Source organism: Argopecten irradians, chromosome 14 (assembly GCF_041381155.1).
Source record: "Argopecten irradians isolate NY chromosome 14, Ai_NY, whole genome shotgun sequence".
Classification (NCBI taxonomy): Eukaryota; Metazoa; Mollusca; class Bivalvia; order Pectinida; family Pectinidae; genus Argopecten; species Argopecten irradians.
This window is the reverse complement of record NC_091147.1, coordinates 15,656,322-15,678,471: the sequence shown is the minus strand read 5'-3', so window position 1 is coordinate 15,678,471 and position 22,150 is coordinate 15,656,322. Positions and strand designations below refer to the sequence as shown.

At 35.9% G+C, this 22,150-nt stretch overlaps 2 protein-coding genes across 2 annotated transcripts; both read right to left on the bottom strand.

Annotated features, from left to right (window-relative positions):
* Positions 1-242: 242 nt before the first annotated feature.
* LOC138308338 (tubulin beta-4B chain-like) lies at positions 243-5,438 on the bottom strand. Its single transcript, XM_069249332.1, has 4 exons — positions 5,279-5,438; positions 2,273-2,381; positions 1,491-1,846; positions 243-1,164 (listed from the first exon to the last, which is right to left on the bottom strand). Exons 1-4 carry the CDS (start codon positions 5,333-5,335, stop codon positions 349-351), a joined length of 1,338 nt encoding a protein of 445 aa, XP_069105433.1. The 5' UTR covers positions 5,336-5,438; the 3' UTR covers positions 243-348.
* A 5,958-nt stretch (positions 5,439-11,396) lies between these two features.
* Positions 11,397-15,756, bottom strand: LOC138306914 (tubulin beta chain-like). The gene is made up of 4 exons (XM_069247483.1): positions 15,597-15,756; positions 13,369-13,477; positions 12,666-13,021; positions 11,397-12,463 (listed from the first exon to the last, which is right to left on the bottom strand). The coding sequence occupies exons 1-4, from the start codon at positions 15,651-15,653 to the stop codon at positions 11,648-11,650; spliced, it is 1,338 nt and encodes a 445-aa protein (XP_069103584.1). The 5' UTR covers positions 15,654-15,756; the 3' UTR covers positions 11,397-11,647.
* Positions 15,757-22,150: the final 6,394 nt, after the last annotated feature.

The following is a 22,150-nucleotide window of genomic DNA, read 5'->3' as shown; positions in this document are numbered from 1 at the left end:
CAAAAATCCCAATATACATATCTACTAAGTAGAATTATTTGTTTATTTCGGAGGAATTCAGAGAAAAACCATATAGAAATACATCAATAGAATTAATATTTGTCAAAAAAGTAATAATATTGGGGTTGAATCTACCGTAACTTAACTCTTGGCAGTTAGTTATGTATGTTGTGACTTGAGTGATGAAATAAAATAGTGCCAAATTATGTATGTTTAAACTTTAAGATAAATAAAGACAAATATTTTATAATTTTCTATTGTTTTATTGCATGTTGTGTTCATAACACATGACAGGATGGTATGGTCATGATCACTGAGGTAAATTGGTCCATAATTCATATATCAAGTTTACATTTCTTCCTCTCCCTCTTCCTCTTCGAACTCTCCTTCCTCCTCGGCGGTGGCATCCTGGTACTGTTGGTACTCGGACACCAAGTCGTTCATGTTGGACTCAGCCTCAGTGAACTCCATCTCGTCCATACCCTCACCAGTGTACCAATGCAAGAAAGCCTTACGACGGAACATAGCGGTGAACTGCTCGGAGATACGCTTGAAGAGTTCTTGGATGGCAGTGCTGTTACCAACAAAGGTACCAGACATTTTAAGACCACGTGGTGGGATATCACAGACGGCGGTCTTGACGTTGTTGGGGATCCATTCAACAAAGTAGCTGCTGTTCTTGTTCTGGACATTCAACATCTGTTCATCTACCTCTTTCATGGACATACGTCCACGGAACATGGCGGCGACGGTCAGATAACGTCCGTGACGAGGATCACAGGCAGCCATCATGTTCTTGGCGTCAAACATCTGTTGGGTCAGCTCTGGGACGGTAAGAGCCCTGTACTGCTGGCTACCACGAGAAGTAAGAGGAGCGAAACCAGGCATGAAGAAGTGGAGACGGGGGAAGGGGACCATGTTGACAGCCAATTTACGGAGATCAGCGTTCAGTTGACCGGGGAATCTGAGACAGGTGGTGACTCCAGACATGGTAGCAGATACAAGGTGGTTCAAGTCACCGTATGTTGGTGTGGTCAGTTTGAGGGTACGGAAACAGATGTCGTAGAGAGCCTCGTTGTCGATACAGTAGGTCTCATCTGTATTCTCTACAAGTTGGTGGACAGATAGGGTGGCGTTGTATGGTTCTACTACGGTGTCGGATACCTGGAAAAGTGAACAAAATGGATATCAGAAATTGATGCTTAATGGAGTTTCCTGACAACGCAACAAATTTTAAATGAGGGAAAACAATTAAACATGATTTGAACAAGTAATTTTCCATGTCATAATTTGCTTTTCACTTTCAAGGATCAATTTTCATTTTGTAGAAGTGATATAGATAGATGTTCTTAGGTCATGGATAATAGGCAAAAGTTTTGTGCGAGACAAAAAAAAAAAAAAAATCTGCAGTAGCTCCTAATAATGCGGAGTGAAATACCAAGTTATCAAAGAATGGGCAAATTGCGACATTTTTGTTAAAACCAAAGTACCTTTGGTGATGGTACAACGGAGAATGTATTCATGATTCTGTCTGGGTATTCTTCACGGACTTTGGAGATGAGGAGAGTTCCCATGCCGGAGCCAGTACCACCACCAAGAGAATGTGTAAGCTGAAATCCTTGAAGACAATCACAACTTTCAGATTCTTTTCGCACAACATCAAGAACAGAGTCTACGAGCTCAGCTCCTTCTGTGTAATGTCCCTTAGCCCAGTTGTTTCCGGCACCACTCTGTCCGAACACAAAGTTGTCTGGTCTAAACACTTGTCCGAAAGGACCAGATCTGACAGAGTCCATGGTTCCGGGCTCCAGATCCACCAAGACAGCTCGGGGAACATATTTGCCTCCTGAAAGAGAAAAAACAAAGTGGAATTTTTCTTTTCATTTATATAGTCTGCTTTGTAAGTAAGGACATAGATGAGAAGAATTAGTCACTCGGGGTTTGGGATGAATATGTTATGAGTGCTTGTGTTTGTGCACTGAACGTGATGTTGGGCGAAGTCTGATTTGCCTTAAATATTCCCATGCGCAGCCTTTTACGTACCTTGTGGGTGCAAGGCTTACTGTCTTACTTTCTTAAGCGCCCTCTGAGTTGCTTCAATATTTTAAGTGCCTTGGGCAGTTATTCGGCTGAATACGGTAGTGCATTTTCATTTCAGGCTGCCACCCTTAAGATTCAATTAACTAACCCATCAGTTGGTAAGTTTATAAGTAGGGCTTTTTTGGTTAAATTCCTGCATATACAAAATAAAGAGAGGTATTCAACTAAATACCTGTGGCTTCATTGTAGTACACGTTGATTCTCTCCAACTGAAGGTCGGAATCTCCATGGTATGTACCGGTGGGGTCAATTCCATGTTCATCAGAAATAACTTCCCAGAACTGAAATAGAAATCACAATGCAGTCAAACATGAATCAGGAAAAGACTTCATATTGTAAACATCTATATTGCCATTGAAGGAATAGATTAAGTCTAGATACCCTTTGAAATGGTTTGGTTGAGATTAGTACCTAAAGAAATAAGATAAGTTTATTTCTGGATCAGGACTTGTGTGAGCAAGTCCTCTATACTAGACTTAGTTATACAAATTCATCATGACAAACCATAATAAATTATCAATAAATCATTATATTATAATATATAAAATACATGTACATTGTCAGTTTAATAAATTCAAAACTTATGTGATTTCGGCTCTGTAAATAAAGAATAGCTCTTGTTTCTCCAGTAAGGTGTGAAAGACAAAAAAAATCCTCCTGACCTATCGACCCTATTTTTTTGCCAGCGTACCTCCACCGCTGACAGAGCATAATTGTCAGAAATGTTAACCTTTGGTGAGCAAAAAGAGGTAGATTTTTTACTCAAAAGTGGTAGCATTACACGCGGCATTTTTCGCGACGCGTCAGAGATATATAAATATCAATAATATGCAAAATAATTACAAAAACATATTTTGTTAACAAATTATTATTTAACTTTAATTATCACCATAGGCCATGCATTGGTGGCTCATTTTGTATTTTTTAAATGTTAATTAAGGCTTATATTAAATTTAGAAGATGAAAAATGCCAAAAAATACATTGTATAATTTTATTTCAATGCTATTTATCACCTTTTTTAATTATACATTTTGTCTATTTGTTTTTTTTTTTTTTTTTTCACTTTTTTTTTTTTTTTTTTTTTGTAATACATACTGGACTCATTTTCTTTTGATTTATGCAAGAAAAAATACAAATATTTGTTTCTAAAATTTACACCAATATTCTAGAGAAATAATCACCCTGAAAAAAATTTTTTTTTAGTGATATACCAAAATCCGGCTCCTTTATTAGAAACACCTCATTCCAAAATGACGGCCATTACGATTGCAAAGTTTATGATTTTCAGCAGACACTGTATGCCTATTTCACATTAAAAACGTGAGTAAATCATTTCAATTATAAGTAGTGTTTGTTTTTGAAATGATGCTGACTAGTTTTAAGCACAAAATTTATTGAAAGGCCAGATGATTGTTTCCTTACGGTAGGCCTACGTAATACACATCGTTACACTCAGACACGTGAAATAGGCTAAGCAAGTGACACCACCAAGCCAAGGTGGAACTAGCCCCAGGCTGCTAATTAGCACCAGTGGGTGTTGGTCAGGGAGTGTTCACACCTCCTTTGTTTACTTAATTATGAAGCCAGTCCCCCTACTCAGTCTGGTATGCATTTTGAAGCCACCATGGCAGCCCCAACAGACTATGAAAATTTCAGAAATCGGAAGAAAAAAAAATGAAGACTATGTTTTTGCAGAAATCGGAATATTTGGATATTAAAGCGGTAGGCGGAATATCAGTCTCAAAAGCGGTAGACTTCCGCCAGAATCGGTAGGGTTAACATGTCTGATAATTGTTATTCAACATTTGAACAATTGGTGTTTAATCGTGTATATATATGTCTAATTAACACAAAAAATAATATAAAATAATTTATTTTGCTTTTGATGCATGCTATATCAGTACTTCATTCCATATAGGATATAGTGCTACAGAATTTTTTCGGGATGCAATTAATTATTTTTCATATTTTTAACTTGAAGTAAAATTAGAAGCTAACTTTTCAATGGCGGTAATGGTGTAAAGTCACTTTGTAACTGAAGAAAAATACTAAATCGTCCGCTCCTGTTTTTGATAGTGAAAAAAATACCTTTTGTCAGCGGTGGAGCATCTTTAAACAAACTTTTTTTGGCTAAATCAAATTTAAAACATAAACTGAAAACAATTTTACAGTTTACTGAATCCAATTTCATATCTTTATTAGTGAATGAAAAAAAAAGACTTTATCTGTATGAATTTTACACAAGATTAGATAAATGTGGCAGATTTCATTTGGTATAAAATGTCCTACTTTTCGCATTCAGCTATAAATCAGTCTCCCGGACTTGAGCAAGTCAACTCTAACACTAATTTGCATAAAAAAGTCCGGTAAACCGGGTGCGCATGTCCGTTGACCCCACATCAATATGAATACAGCGGATAATTTCGCGCCGATTTAAACTACCCGACCAAGTTAAACAAGAAAACAAAAGAATTGTTTGCAGGGGCAATTTGTTTTCACGTTTGTATTACACACGAGTAATTTCAGTGTTTGTGTGGAATACAATCCTTCACCCGATGTCGTCAAATTCACATCTGTCCTGGAAACACGCCTCATTACGTCATGTAGACTGGATGACTCAGTTTTTATTGATTTTTATGAGACAACACAGCATCCAGATAGAACTACAGTTCAAGCCCTTATCGATTATTTGTCGTCGTTCATATTTTAACCAAGCAAACAAGTTATTTAAAAATTCCTCTCCAAAAATTTGAAAGCGGTATTCCCAGCAATCGTGAATGAACCTCGTCTATCAGCTATTCTAGTTTTCAACAAAATGTTAATGTGCATGCATAAAATTAACAAATCTCGTACTCCAATTTTAATTTTTTTTTAATATTTTCTGAAGAGTTCATTCCTGACATGAACTGTCCTCAGTCCACCTGACACAAAAATACCCCGTCACACGTGTGTACCGGCGACCGGCAAAATGTGTTCACGTGTTTCAGTGTGGGGCATTTAAAAGCTTGTAAAATAAATGTATTGGCGTATCCGGTGCACACCAGGCCATTTAAATATCCCAGTAGTGATTGTTACATCCAACAAAATTACCAAAACGCATCTCCATTTAAAATCTTTAAAAGACCGAGAACCTCGTAGTCTAGGCAATAAATTGTAATTATCCCTATAGTAACATACCTTGGCACCAATCTGGTTACCACATTGTCCGGCTTGAACGTGCACAATTTCCCTCATACTGAAAATTATAACTTAAGCAATTCAAAGAATGTCTGTCCAACCTTCTCCGCTGGCTCCCTTGCTTTGAACCTGGCTAGATTTACTCTCGTGTTCTCATCGAGTTTACCCTTCCGCGAATTTCTATTGGATAAAAGGCTAATATGGACTATGTTTTGACTAATTGTAATCAATTTCTGAAAATGTAATAGAAAGAACATACTTTTTAATCACGCAGACAATATGCAAACAAAACTAACAGTGATTTAAGATGAAAAAATTACTGAAAAATGTTTTATTTATAAAATTTCATCATCGATGCCGGGTCGCGTAGGAATACAACTTTCCATCATTAGGATGCCAGAAGCACACACGTGATTCATGAATATGTGGCCCAAGGGAAAACGATCCAGTGCGAACTGCTATTATCCCGTGTTTTTATTGTGTGGCGTAAATAATGTAGTTGTTTTCGTTGTGTGTATTCGTCTAGCGTGAACAATACGTATGGTAGCTATAGTTTTAGTGGCATTTAATTGACCTAGATGATATTGAACCAGAACAGGTGCTCGTTTCCACAACAATGATTTTAGTATTTGATCAGTTGATGTGTATTACATTTGTATCACTGAAGCAGTATTTTGCATTTTAAACAGATATTTAAAAAAAATCGACCAGAAAATAGATATTTCTGAAGGACACGATAATTACTTCATACATATAATCGTAGAGAAAATCGGAGTTCTCTGATAAAATGTTTCAGCATTGATATAGAATTAATTTGCAATTCATGCCTATTTTAGTCTCTGGGTTAAATTATCCTATGATTTTAAGTCACTTTTACACCTACATCATTGCTCGTTACCACACCTTGTTCTCAGTGCATTTAACAATTTAACGTTTCTCAACGTGCTGTGCAAAGATTTGGCTATGGAACTATACACACCTCTATAAATAAATTAGAGAAATTGCTCCATTTACGGGAAGATTGTTCTCTAGAGAGTTTAGATGGAATACGGATGCTTTGTGTGAAGGATAAAAAAAATCAAGAAAATTGACCATGCACTGGCTCTATAACACTTTGATGTTTGTTTGGATATTTCATTACTGGTATCTTCAAAAGTGTATTTTTCATCGTGTGTGTTTAGATTAAAACAGAAAAAATGATGAAATATTAAATACTACTCGCTGATAACTTAACCATGAATGTTTTTCTTCATTTTGATTTTTCACTTGACGAAAACAGACCATGAAGCGTTAGAAATATAGAAAGCCCTGAAAATGTGAAAAAGTATAAATAAGAATTCAAATAGCCCAAATATAAATATGATTTTAGAATTTCTCGAGTTTCTAGTACAAGTTCAAAACACAGGTGTTTGTTTAGTAAACTTAAATTAGGCTTAGATATGGCATAATGAACACACACACAAAATAATTATCTTATACAGTGAAAGATGCGCCACCGCTGACAAATGGTATTTTTTTTCAACAACAGGAAAAGACGATTTAGTATTTTTCTTCATTTACGAAAGTTCCTTACTTTACACCATTACTGATGGTGATTACCACCGTCGAAAAGTTTGTGTTCCAGAAAAAAATTAAATTAATTTCATTACGAAAAAAAATCCGTAGCGTAAGTAATGTATTAGTTTTCATTACGGTGTGTATTCGTCTAGCGTGAAAAATACGTATGGAAGCTATAGTTTTAGTGGCATTTAATTGACCTAGATGATATTGAACCATAACAGGTGCTCGTTTCCACAACAAAATGTCATCGATAGGAACAGTAGTGATTCATCCTAGTCTAGCTAATACTATTTCATCAATGTGTTTTGCTTTATATATTACATTATAGTGTCACTGAAGCAGTACTTTAGTACTTTGCATTTTAAAAAGGGATTTTTTCTATTTTTTTTTTCAAAATCGATCAGACAATAGATATCTCTGAAGTGGCACTATGTCCTATATGGAATGAAGTACTACTGATTGCGCATGCAACAGAAGCAAATATCAAAATTACTTTAGAATATTTGTTGTGTTAATTAGACGTATATCGTTTATGCTCTGTCGGCGATGGAGCATCTTTATTCACTAAATCAAATCGATTGTCATCGGATACACAGAATACATAAATCGAGTAAATGATGATTGAACATAATTAATAATGTCCTTTTTCCGGTTATATCGGAACCTATAGGACATCGGGCCATCGTACTGGTACTACATATTTTGGTTTGTAACCTACATAAATTTTGAGTTAGATTAAACCTGTTTTGTTTTAATTAAAACAGAAAAGCACACACTAAAGACTGTTTAATATTATAGTCGGGGTAAAAACGAAAAAGAAAATCAACAAGGGAGATAACTATGTTATACCTAATCGATTATTTTATCATTGAATACATTACGTTGCGATCCGATATATAATATATTTATATTGTGTATTACTCAAGCATTTTATGATAAATTACATGTTGAATTTCTTCTCGTACACATTGCTTCGATCACTGGAGATTTTACGTACAATTTGTAATTGATTAGGGAGATGTTTGATATAAAATGTGTTATCACTTACAAAGATGTCACTACATAACAGTATGCCATTTAATGCAACATGCCAAGATAAAACGCCCGTTACCGACATTTTCAAGGAGAAGGCGGTGACACGAGGAGAAGTTCTAAAAGGACAAACGTGTATAATTTGATAATATCGTACTGACTTTCAAACTAACACGGGTACGTGTATATGTGACCTTCAAGTATAAAACCGTCTATGGCTTAGCTTAGGACTGACCTTTCAAGGTCACACCTACTGGACCATGTATTTGTAAACAAGACAAGTTATTATATTAAGATACTTGAAAATTGTAATGCGTATTTAAGCGATATTTTAATAGTCCTACCGACAGCTAGGTTCATAATTTTAACAGCGGACCTCCCATATGTGATGTGTGATAGGTAGTGATAGCAACTCCGAGTGATTGAGGATGAGTATATGTTCGTGTTGTGTCTCCATGCGATCGTGATGCTCTTGTTCATATTATAGTGCTATCTCACTGAAGCATACCTATAAAGATACAGAACATTACACCCACCTGCAGGTCATATTATACATACAACGGGTAAACCAGTCGTCCCACTCCCTTTATATGAAGCGCTTAACAGTAGAAACTTCAATTTTATAGACTTTGATGTGTCTGTCCACAGACGTTTGGCGCTCAGTATTACAAATAAAGAGAGAGAAAATATCTATAGACTTAACGAACGAAACGCATGTGGTGTGTCGACCAGAGGACAGAATCAAGGGCCCCACAGGGTCGAACGCCTACTCCAAGTCAAACACTGATGTAGTGTCAAGGAAGATGCTTGGAAGAACAGAAAAGATAATATCACAAGTTCAGACGCCCTTTTCAATCATGTAATTGGAGAAAGCAGTACAAACTAAGTCTACAATGAAGTGAAATCACATTTTGTACGAAGCCCTTTGTCATGCCCATATCGTCCATCGCAGTTATTGACAAAGAACAAAAGCTACAACAACCAAACTTTGTTCAACGTAACTGGACACTGAGTGTGTATGGTTCCTTGTTTTGTTTAGAGAAAAATTCATATATTTTTAGGCTTAGTAATTAACGTTTATATTTTGTCAATCAGCTTTACACATACTTCCGCATAGTTACATTACCAGAACCGTTCTGTCTGATGTGATTAGCCAACTACTAGAAACTAACAGACTCTTTCATTTGTGGATATGAAGGATAGATACCAGCCCGGGGATTTACAACATTTTGTGATTCCGAGACTATCTTCATTCTTCATATCCTTATATTAAAAATATTTTTCTCTCATATGCCAACGTTTTATTGCATTGTTTTGCACACTTGAAAGAAATTCGCTGATGAAAACTGCCACTTAATCAATTCTCCATACATGAACATTGAGTGATATTTTAAAACAAATCCCGTTATTTGCATCTTTTATGGTAAAGCCAGCATTCTTTCCGGATCAGATGTTAAAATTTACCGGAAAATATTGTAATTTCGTTGATGCACTCACATGCAGTGACGTCACGAGGCTGTAGTGCATGTGTACCCAGCCTCAGACGACATGCATGAATTGCATGGGATAAACTAGTGTTATACACGTAGGTATGAGTTATAGTATTTACCGGGTAATCAAGTGTAATACTAGTATTTACCGGGTAATTACATGTAATACTAGTATCTACCGGGTTATCACGTGTTATCTACCGGGTAATCACGTGTAATACTATTATCTACCGGGTAATCAAGTGTAATACTAGTATCTACCGGGTAATCACGTGTAATACTAGTATCTACCGGGTAATCACGTGTAATACTAGTATCTACCGGGTAATCACGTGTAATACTAGTATCTACCGGGTAATCACGTGTAATACTAGTATCTACCGGGTAATCACGTGTAACACTAGTATCTACCGGGTAATCACGTGTAACACTAGTATCTACCGGGTAATCACGTGTAATACTAGTATCTACCGGGTAATCACGTGTAATACTAGTATCTACCGGGTAATCACGTGTAACACTAGTATCTACCGGGTAATCACGTGTAACACTAGTATCTACCGGGTAATCACGTGTAACACTAGTATCTACCGGGTAATCACGTGTAACACTAGTATCTACCGGGTAATCACGTGTAATACTATTATCTACCGGGTAATCACGTGTAACACTAATATCTACCGGGTAATCACGTGTAACACTAGTATCTACCGGGTAATCACGTGTAATAATAGTATCTACCGGGTAATCACGTGTAATACTAGTATCTACCGGGTAATCACGTGTAACACTAGTATCTACCGGGTAATCACTTGTAATACTAGTATCTACCGGGTAATCACGTGTAACACTAGTATCTACCGGGTAATCACGTGTAACACTAGTATCTACCGGGTAATCACGTGTAACACTAGTATCTACCGGGTAATCACGTGTAATACTAGTATCTACCGGGTAATCACGTGTAATACTAGTATCTACCGGGTAATCACGTGTAACACTAGTATCTACCGGGTAATCACGTGTAACACTAGTATCTACCGGGTAATCACGTGTAACACTAGTATCTACCGGGTAATCACGTGTAATACTAGTATCTACCGGCTAATCACGTGTAATACTAGTATCTACCGGGTAATCACATGTAATACTTGTTTATTCATGCATGGTGTTGTTTTTGTTATTGCGATATCACTATATTACAATATACAATATATTTTCATATACAGTGTGCGTGCGCGTGCGCGTGCGTGTACGTGTGTGTGTGTGAAAATCATTTGTTCAATTCGGAGTTTCGTGCAATATATGTAGTATTCTTTTCATGAAGCTTATCAGCCATATTTTATGTTAGATCTACATAACTTTTACATCTACCAGGGTGTCAATTCATATATGCGGTATATTATTATATAAACGCAGTATGCTACTAATAAAAATTCTCTGATTTTTTCTTCTATAGAAATATTCTAAACCTTATGGGACATTTCATTAGTGATTAACGTTTCTTATCCAGCATATATTGTTTGAATGATTATGTTAACCTTTTCATTTCACGTCTCCACTCATTCTTTTCAATGCACCCTTGTCCATATGGTATTTTGTTATAGACACTATATATATTGAACCAGTGACTTTCATGTAATTATATGATACGTAAGTTTATATACAATGATAGTGCAAGAAACATCTATCTACTCGACGACTATCTGGGTCGGGTTCCTCAAAATGTTTTTGATTAACGCTGATTAATAGCGAAGTTTTAATTTCTCATTTATTGCAAAATCTTTGTTATATTTTCTCTGAAATGGTCACTTATGTAGAGATTGAAATATTCCAGAAGTCTGTAAAATGTTAGTCAAGTTCTTTTTACAAGAAATATTCTATCTTGATTTGAAAATTGTTGTTAAACTGTGATTAGATCAATAATCTTTTGAGAAACTGTGTCATGTTAATGAATTACGCCTTTGTCAAACAGATAACTACTTCAATGGAGAATAACAATAATGTAAGATTATTTTTTAAAACACCAAGATCAATTCAATATTCAATTTAATTTAATTGCGTAGATTTCAAAATATAGACATGTTGGCACTTGATATATTTTGATACAACGTTATTTTTTTCAGTTTTGGGCGTTGAAACAGTTGCTTAGTGTAAAAAGTTCAAAACAGTAAAATTGTCTTTTTTTGGCACATTCAGATTTGTCTTGTTTTTGCACTTTGTCCTAAAATGCACTGTCTCGTAATCGTTTGTTATTTGCTCTGATGTTTCTTTTGACGAATGTTATTTAAGCCTCTTCCTCTCCTTCTTCCTCGTCGAACTCGCCCTCCTCCTCGGCGGTGGCATCCTGGTACTGTTGGTACTCAGACACCAAGTCGTTCATGTTGGATTCAGCCTCAGTGAACTCCATCTCGTCCATACCCTCACCAGTGTACCAATGCAAGAAAGCCTTACGACGGAACATAGCGGTGAACTGCTCAGAAACACGCTTGAAGAGTTCTTGGATGGCAGTGCTGTTACCAACGAAGGTACCAGACATCTTAAGACCACGTGGTGGGATATCACAGACGGCGGTCTTGACGTTGTTAGGAATCCATTCAACGAAGTAGCTGCTGTTCTTGTTCTGGACGTTCAACATTTGTTCATCGACCTCCTTCATGGACATACGTCCACGGAACATGGCGGCGACGGTCAGATAGCGTCCGTGACGAGGATCACAGGCAGCCATCATGTTCTTGGCGTCGAACATCTGTTGGGTCAGCTCTGGGACTGTCAGAGCCCTGTACTGCTGGCTACCACGAGAAGTAAGAGGAGCGAAACCAGGCATGAAGAAGTGGAGACGGGGGAAGGGAACCATGTTGACAGCCAATTTACGGAGATCAGCGTTCAGTTGACCGGGGAATCGGAGACAGGTGGTGACACCGGACATGGTGGCGGAGACAAGATGGTTCAAGTCACCATATGTGGGTGTGGTCAGTTTAAGGGTACGGAAGCAGATGTCGTAGAGAGCCTCGTTGTCGATACAGTAGGTCTCATCTGTGTTTTCTACAAGCTGGTGGACGGAAAGGGTGGCGTTGTATGGTTCAACAACGGTGTCGGATACCTGAAAAAGTAGTTAAAAGAACTAATACAAAATTGTTCTTTGATGGCCATCCATGTACGTTACAATCAATTATGTTTACGTAAAACTTTTCAATTTGCTGCTATTGTATGAACTTAGAATTAAGTATTGGGCAATAGAAATATGAAGTAATATGCTAATTTGGTTCTTTTGCTACCCAACTATAAGTAATCTAATTACTAACTTTGGGTGATGGCACAACGGAGAATGTGTTCATGATCCTATCTGGGTATTCTTCACGGATTTTGGAGATGAGCAGAGTTCCCATTCCAGATCCAGTACCACCACCAAGAGAATGTGTAAGCTGGAATCCCTGAAGACAATCACAGCTTTCTGATTCTTTGCGTACAACATCAAGAACAGAGTCTACGAGTTCAGCACCTTCTGTGTAATGTCCCTTAGCCCAGTTGTTTCCAGCACCACTCTGTCCGAACACAAAGTTGTCTGGTCTGAAGATTTGTCCAAAAGGACCAGATCTGACAGAGTCCATGGTTCCGGGCTCCAGATCCACCAAGACAGCTCGGGGAACATATTTGCCTCCTACAAGACCATAATATACAGTATTATCTATTTAAACTGTGAGGACACAAATGAAAGCCAATATCACGTTTTGATAGGATAAGTTTAAGTGAAATTTAACCCGAAAGTGATTGAATCATTTCGACAAACAATTCTTAACCTGGCATGCGAAAGGGATGCTGTATATAAATTTCATGATGCATAATACAAGGGATAGACACTTATTTCCAATCTAAGGGTTATAGTATACATGTCGCTTAGGTATCCATGTCAGGTCTTTGCATGTCAGGTCTTGGAAAAACTGTTATGTACTTTTTTAGTTAAACTGAACTTATTTTCTTGTTTGGCGTACAATGTGGGTATTTTACCTGTGGCTTCATTGTAGTACACGTTGATTCTCTCCAACTGAAGGTCGGAATCTCCGTGGTATGTACCGGTGGGGTCAATTCCGTGTTCATCGGAAATAACTTCCCAGAACTGAAATTAAGAACCTTCAATTAAAAAAATTCTCAAAATAAAAAAACAACCGGTTTTAGATGAATAAATAAAAGAAAGGGATTAGAAAGAATGCAATACTTCCAAAAATGAAAAACAGTCTGAAAAGTTAGTTGATATAGAAAATTTGTGTAATTATAAACGTTATAGTTATGTAAAGTAGTTTTGTTTATAGATACCTAAATAAGAAAACCAGCCTATAAACTGTTTAAGCCACTAATTGCTTGATCAGGAGAGCTTGTTAAATGATGTACAAAAGTTTTTGCTTATAATTTAAACAAAGATAAGATACACATAAAGTTTTTGCAGTGCGTCATTTTGCTGTAAACAATTATGTTTATTTCATTACCAGTCTCCCTTTTTAAATTGTTTTAATGAGATTGTTTTTTCGGTGTGGTTAATTTTGAGTTCCGCCCTAGTTACGCGTAAACAAATAATTCTATTAAGTGGTTGTTAGTGTCTTCTTAAGCCAGATTAAAGGTCAGACATCTTCACACATACTCCAGTTTTAATTTCCCTTGTCGAGGAGTTTAAAGGTACGGGTCAATAAATGTATTCCCTTTGTGCAACCGCTACTGTATTTTCTATACATCTCTAACCGCCTTTTATATTGTATCACATCGATGTGGGGGAACAACGGGTTCCCTAACCCCTAATGTCAAGTTTGTGTTAAGTATTACTGAAATGTTTGCCGAAATGTGTGGTGAAATCGGAAAGAGTTGTAAATGCAGAACTTGTTCAAACCCGTATCTCATTAATGGTTTTAGATGATCCAGTTACATGTATATTCATAAGAGAATAATGTTGAGAATTTTCCATTAATTTCGATCATGTTGCATGTCTCCTCAATTACCTTTAAAAGCCAACGTGAAGATATTCTTTTAATTGCATTCATGTTAAATCAGCTTAAAGCTCTCAAACTTAAGACTATATAATTAGATTTCTGTAAAGGTAATTTATTTAAAACCTTGGTCCATTTTCTTGTACCGTTCACGATGGTCTGCGTGTGGACAATCATGGCCGCCTATCTGACGTGTATGAAAATGTCACCTTATTCATCGCGTAAAATGAAAATTATATATCATAATGACACTTTCAAGGATAGCAAATTGACACGGGAATTTCTACAAGGAGAGACACGTATAACTTGATATCAGCGTACTTCCACCACAACACTGACACGGGTATATCTGACCTTCACGTCTAAATCTGGCTAGGATTACCTATAGCCAGTACGTCTGGTATGAACGCTCAATGTCAAACCTACCGGTACACTTACTACTTAATATACAAACAAATGTTTACAGCCAAACCGAATAGACATTTATGTTCTGTTTATGTTCACTGCTATCATGGATGCCAGATAAAATTGAAGATTTAACATTTATTTGAAACAATACCGAATAATCTATTGTAATCTCAATCCAGACTAAATACCACTCACCAAGATTCTATTGAACTATTCCTAGTCGTAAATTTTACATGTTCTTTGGTTATCTAGACTTGTTATTTAACTATTACCTAAATTCCATTTCATAATCATTTCATCGATATGATTGTCACTTTGCAGTATACAGTGTGAATGCATTTCATTTATATTTCTTTCATGCACAGTCGGATAATTTTTCTTTACGTGTAAGTCTACCTCTTCATCAATAGGATTTTACTTGTGTCCTTTTTCATGCATAGTGGTTAGTGTAGATGGTTGTCCATGTGAATAATTTCTGTTGTTCATGCATATTAGTTTGTTGAGATTGTTGTAGATGTTGACCATTACAAGTTTCCCCCTATATTGTTGTTTATCTATTTATTTTACTTTTTTTGCAGAATATTCATTTTAGGTTATTGTTCATGTATTTTTATTTTTCATGCATAATTAATTTAGATTGTTGATCATATTATTAATTTTATCCATAGTACTTAATTTTAGATTGTTATGTATTTCATTTCAATTCTCATTCAAACATATTGTTGTTACACGTTTTTCATTATTTTTGCTTGCATATTAGTTCATGTTTTCCATAATTCATTTAGTATCAGTACATCTGCAGGTAGGTTAATGCACACCTGTACTAATTACTACACAGGTGTCCTATCTTACCTTGGCACCGATCTGGTTGCCACACTGGCCGGCCTGCATATGTACGATTTCCCTCATCTTGTCTGTTTAGTGTATTGGACGGAGCTAGATTATAATCCGTTAAAATTTTATCAGGCTGTGGCTCGGCCAAGTGCTATTGTCGCTATTTATACCCATGTCCTATTTGTTATTGTTGTTTATTCTTCCGCAAAGATGGCTCGCTGTGATTGGACACAAGCTGTTGAAGGAACTATTTTTTGACAATGTCCTCCTGATAATATCAGCAAAACACCTAAAACAAAAATGGATAAAATGTGAAAACAAAATTATTAGATAGTGAAAATTTTTATAATTTTTCTGCGAAATTGTTGTGTATAAGTGAGGAGATATGTATTGGTGTGTGTTACATAGGTATCGATTGTCCGTTACCAGGGACGCTTTACTCAGTCCAATTTTATAAGGACACGTGTGGGTAATCGTCAACTTATCGATAGAGTGTCCAATAGCGGTCAATAGGTCTTCAACAAACAAAGGACATCACTCGCCGTACACACATATTAAAGGGAAAGTAAATATTTATCACACAGTAAATATAACACCCTGTAAGAACATAGGATAACGTTCCCACCAAAATATGCGCTCATCAAAACTGTCTTGTTGGTTCCAAATCTAGATGATACCTTGGTATTGTGCATGTGACTACCACCTTTGCGTATGTTGTGTGATGAGGCCTGTAGAAAAATAATGCGTTATCCATCGTTGCTTCTTTGAGAATGTTGATAAGGTAACATGAGCCAAGTCTCTTCTAGTGATGAATGCATCTTTGCAAATGATGGTTTGTATAGCAATGTACCTTGTCGGTTATGACAAACTAAAGAATCTGACCCGAGACAGATGCAGCGACATCTTTATCGCATTGTGGTTGATGGCTTTTTGGGGGCGAAAATCAGCATTTACCATAGCTTGCTTTCTTGTTTCCCAATATAAGATATGTAAAAATGGCATGTGCAAATAATTGTTCATGAAGGCATATGTTCATTATTTCTTTTTTGAGTCTTTAATTTTAACATTCGCAAATACGTAAATTCGCAATCACTGGATCTTGCTGACAATAACGCTTTCATATATACGTTGGACTGACTATGATATAGTTCAATAACGATAAATTATATAAAGTTATAAACATATTACTTGTGAATAGTTGTGTTTCAGAGAATTACTGAGCTTCTGACTTTAATGATGTGAAAATATACACTGTGTTTATGTGTGAAAAAAAACATGCTTACCGACGGTTTGTTTTGTTAAATATTTACAGTTAATTTAGGTATCAATAAAATTGGCTCCCCTAAAGAACATTGTATACATATTAAATCCCACATAAAAACATCTATATTTGTTGTACGGCCTACCAAAGTTTAAAACAATAGCAACCGGATAATATGAGTCATTTGAAGCATCGTTTATTGTGAAATCGGTACCGTTGTAAACAACAGAATCTAGACACGCAATATCGAGCGACCCCACCGTATCCTCTATCCGAAAGCTTACGCTGAATGCCCGGCCTCAATAATCCTATTCAGTTAATCCGCCTTGTTTACAGTCGTATAATGGTATCAATTATTTTCTAAAAAAATATTTGGGTATACACAGCGGCATTTTGACTTGTTGTGCGTGGTGACTATCTCGACAAGGCATATTAAGAAATTATACCTGTTAATAGTCATAGCTTAATAAAATCAAGGTAGATCATTATTGTAAAATAAATGTTTGGAATATAAAGAAAGAGGGACAGATGAATAGAATGATGATAAAGACGCAATACCTCAAAGTAAAGTATTTATAAGAACTAGATCAAGGTTTGGGCCTATGATATCCGATCACTAGCAGGCACCCCGCTAAATCTGGCTTTTTTTGTCTAATATGTAAGTAGGGTTAGCGGACTAGCTAGCAAGAAAATCAAAATCCAGAGATAAAATCGAACATTGAAGTGAAGCAGAATTTCAATGTCTATAACCCTAACTTATCTCTTTGTAGTTTTTAGTTAATTTAGCAAAACTTTTCATTTGATCAATTCGTTGCATGATGATTCTGGCATTCATGTTAGATCCCATGATCATAAATTACAATATATCTCCATTCCATTGTCGAGTATGTCGCTTTAAGTACCACCACAAAAACATCGATGCAGGTAACCTGACATCCCAGATCAGTAAGGCCAGCCAAGTGTACAAAGAATTTAAAATGCTGGCGGAATAATCAATCTCGGCTCACGTTCGAGCACCTTTGTTATACTATAGATTTATGACAGATGAACAATGACCACTTTATATGGCTGTATTGGAATTTTTGCATTACTGATGGATGTTCAACATGGGAACAAGGGATAGAGTGTTGTGCTTTCTACATCGTGCACAGGAACGTTAGTGTACTACCGATAGGGACAACTTAATCACATCGACATAGGACAAACATTAAAGTGGATATGGCCCACTTTGTATATTACAAAACCTTCATTCAAACGTATTCCACAAGAAATATTCACATAATTCGTTTTTTGCCTTTTTGTTTTTGTTTTGGGAATAGACAAGGATTCAATCATAAAATCTACCACATTAAACATTCAAACTTGAATATTTAATGCAGATGATTTTTTTTTGTTGTGATCGAAAAGCTTATGTCCGTCTGTGATATTAACCTAAGCGTTTTTGTTATATGTTCTTGCTCCTTTACTTCAAAGATTTAATCAATATTTGTATGGTCAACCATAAATCAGTAAATGTATTCGTCGCATGTCGTTTAGGACTGAACTTATCTATTACGCTCATTTTTGTTTTCTTTTTAAAGATATTGAGTTTGATTTTTGGCTCTGTGATTGTGGATGTGGTCCTTATGTATTATTGTCTAGAGCTGTGTAAGATTATCTTAATTACACCTAGTTATTTATGTTAGCCGAGTAAGGATAATTCGTTGCGTCACCATTGGATAATGCGGAGTTAAATAAGCTGTTTTATCCCCTTCAAACGGATATGATGTCGGTCTTATATTACATAATTATATAATAATTATAGCCCTAACAGCTTATACTAACACTCGTACCGATAGATCTGCCTTATACTTGACATGTATTGTACTTGGCGGTTCACACAAGATCTCAATTGTCCCCTTACAAATCATTAACATAGATATGAACGCAACTTAATTAGTAATTACATATGACGATTTTATTTTTTTAAGTAAGATAAGGATTTATTCTTTAATCAATACTTTAATTAGATCGTTTCTTTGATTTGCTATTATTATTCTATGCCGGCAAATTTATACCAGGACAAATCTGACGTTGATTTGGTATTATATAATACTAACAACAATATAATACATAAACTATTACCATCAACTACAAATATTGCAATGAGTCGAATCTTCATATTTCTATAGAATATGATATTGAATCTTAGAAAAATTCTGTTCATTTCTAATGTACTGTTTAACCAGTAGCTAGAGGTCAATTTGGTATGAACCTGTCTCAAAGCACAACTGTATTACAGGCGACGCCCCTGTTTTTATGTAATACAATAAAAGTTTAATACAAATTCAATATAAGGGACTATTGCTCAATTCTTTTAAACAAATAAGTATGGGTAATCTTTAACTTAGCAGTGTTTATTATGTAGATCCAGCACAAATGACTTTTGAATCGGTAGCATGACGTTATATAAACAACAAAAGCTTAGTGTTAGCACGTAATCTCAAACAAACATTAAATATTTGAAATTCAAATCTGACAAACAATAAATAAAAACAGTACACACACACACACACACGGCTTCCCATCGCTGCCTGGCGCGACTGGAGTTAAAGGACAAGTGTTGTGCATTACCTACTCCACAAGATGTACACGGGACTTAAACACGAGAGCCTTTCCAACTTTATTGATCGCGGGACTTCACCCACAAGTTATATTTATTTTGTAAATCCACGTAAGCCTTGATGTTACACTTTCCAATCAATATTTCTTTGATTTGTTTACGATATATAAATATACTTAAGTAGGTCAAAAGGGCAATGTTAGTACTCACACTGAGGCCATGGTAACCAGGGAATATAAAAGTACTCTATTCGAGTCTATGGTAACCAAGAACAATGTCAGTATTCGAGTCTGATAACCAGCTCTAACGCCAGTATTAAAATGAAGTCTGTGATAACTAAAGACAACATCAGTATTCAAACTAGTAACAATGGGCAACTTCAATACTCAAATCGAGTCTGGTTGCTAGGGACAACATCAGTATTTGAGACTGGTTACCATGGGCAACGTCATAACTCAGATTGATTCTGTGGTATTCAGTGATAACGTCAGCATTCGAGACCAGTAACCATGGACAATTTCAGTACTCAAATCGAGTCTGGGTAACTAGGGACAACGTCAGTATTCGAGACTAGTAACCGTGGGCAACGTCAGAATTTAAATAGAGTCTGTGGTTACTACAGACAACGCAAGCATTCGGAAAGGGTACCAGGGGAAACGTTAATACTCAAATCTGGTTGCTAGGAACAACATGATTGTATCAAAACTATGTAAAACACGATAATGACTCTACTTCACTCATATTATGTTTATCAGGGCAAATATAGGTAATATAAGTATATAAGTAGTCGAATAGAAGGTGACCAAAGCTACAGTTATACTCGAAACGAGTCGATGAGGACGAAGACAACATAAATATCAAATATGATATCCAAGGTTATATGAGTGCTTGAATATATTCCGTGCTACCTAGAACATAAAAAATGTGATTCGTTGTCGTATTTTATTGCATTGTAATCATTGTTATTGATTAACTGAAATATTTTGACATATTTTAGCCCGGGATTGTGATCGAACCAGGTAACAATTTCTACGTTATTAGAAAGATTGCAAATATATACACTAATAAATTAGAAATGTCGATAATGTAGATATGGTGTTTGCATAACCAATCTATCCTTTTTCATAGTTGATCACATCAGAACTGGCAAACACAAATATTTATGTGAAAAATAGTTTAAATGTAAATTTTTAAGTATCCTCATATTCTGGCGAGATTCGCGTTGGCAAATTTCAGCTAATATCAGTTTGCCCTCATTGTAAATACATTTAAAGTATTTCTACTGAATCACGTGAGATCAACATTAGATTAACAAAAAATTTGTATATCATAAATAGTAATATCAAACTATAACAACTCATTCTAAAGATATTGTAATTTATGATTAAGGTTCATTTATCGAGAGTTATTAACGTACTCTGGGCCCACACCTCAAAGACGGAGAAAATCTCAAGCAATGAATTGTCCACGGGAAATATAAGGCTCGAGTCGATTTCAGTCCTCAGAGAGATTTATGTAAGTAGACCAGTATCTTCTAGATCAGGGACAGTCACCTTTGACAATAATGGTTCTCCTTTGTGAGGCTAAGCTGAATAATAATCATGTTATACTGGTCGCGATTCCATACTCCATGAGTAGATATGCATTTTGATTTTCTTGAAAAGATATATAACCTAATGTGTCCTGTTGAGCATCTTGTAAGGATGTCTATATCAGAGAGTGTATAAAACATGTTTTGCTAGTGTATTGAATGAGATGTATGGTGACTATCCCTTCATCGATTTACAAAATAATGGAATTCCTCCTTGTCGCTTTGGTTCAAGGGAAATCATGCACGCCATCATTCCTTTATATACAGATGTTATTTAGTCCAACCTAAACACAATCTACGTACATAATATATGTTAGGGCAATTCTGTCTCGATCCATGCGAGTTCATTGCCAGTATAGATGACTTTCGTCATCTTCGCTTACCAAGATTTAAAAAGAAGTTTATCGTATTGAACTACTTTGTCAAGCGAAGATGAACTTACGTTGGCTGCTTAAACAAGTACTAATATATATTATGCAATGTAGTGCGCATGCAACGTTACTGTGGTATCCAAGAAAGTAACTTCGAGAAATATAGATATTTCATTTTTTTTAAAATTCACAAATTGAGAGACAAAAACTTTCCTTTATATTCCAAGGGGTTGTATTTATGTCGTTATACCATCTATGAAATATGTCATAATAAAACTGAAGGCTTTGTGTGCGACAACAGATGAGTTGTATAGTTCTGCTTTTGATGTAAATCAAAATAATTAGATAAGGAACACAGTATGGCTCTGAAGTTGTATGTCGTTCTCTGTTTATATTCAAAGAAAGTCTAACATGCCTGTGATTGGTCAGGTTTTTTCTGCTGTTGTGGATATCACGAACATGATAGAAACCCCTGAGATATCGAGGATGTACAATTTCAAAGGTGTAACACAAATGACATATTTTACATGTCTGTTAATAAATGATTCAGCTGTACCACCATGATGAGTCCTCTTTGTGATTGCGTTTCAACGAAACATTATTCCGTGCAAATGATAAATACATGATGACACGCGAGAGCGATCTATCATTTAGTTCGAAAGGAAAATTATTCCGTTAGATGCTTACCATGCACGTAAAGATAGAGTACAGCAACGTAATATAGGCTTTAACCAGCGTATTCAATTG

Coding starts and splice junctions, on each gene's coding strand:
- LOC138308338 (XM_069249332.1), bottom strand. CDS start 5,335: ATGAGGGAAATTGTGCACGTTCAAGCCGGACAATGTGGTAACCAGATT. Junction 1,847..2,272: donor GTACTACAATGAAGCCACAG/GTATTTAGTTGA, acceptor TTTCTCTTTCAG/GAGGCAAATATGTTCCCCGA. Junction 1,165..1,490: donor CCGTTGTACCATCACCAAAG/GTACTTTGGTTT, acceptor TCACTTTTCCAG/GTATCCGACACCGTAGTAGA.
- LOC138306914 (XM_069247483.1), bottom strand. CDS start 15,653: ATGAGGGAAATCGTACATATGCAGGCCGGCCAGTGTGGCAACCAGATC. Junction 13,478..15,596: donor GCAACCAGATCGGTGCCAAG/GTAAGATAGGAC, acceptor TCTTAATTTCAG/TTCTGGGAAGTTATTTCCGA. Junction 13,022..13,368: donor GTACTACAATGAAGCCACAG/GTAAAATACCCA, acceptor ATGGTCTTGTAG/GAGGCAAATATGTTCCCCGA.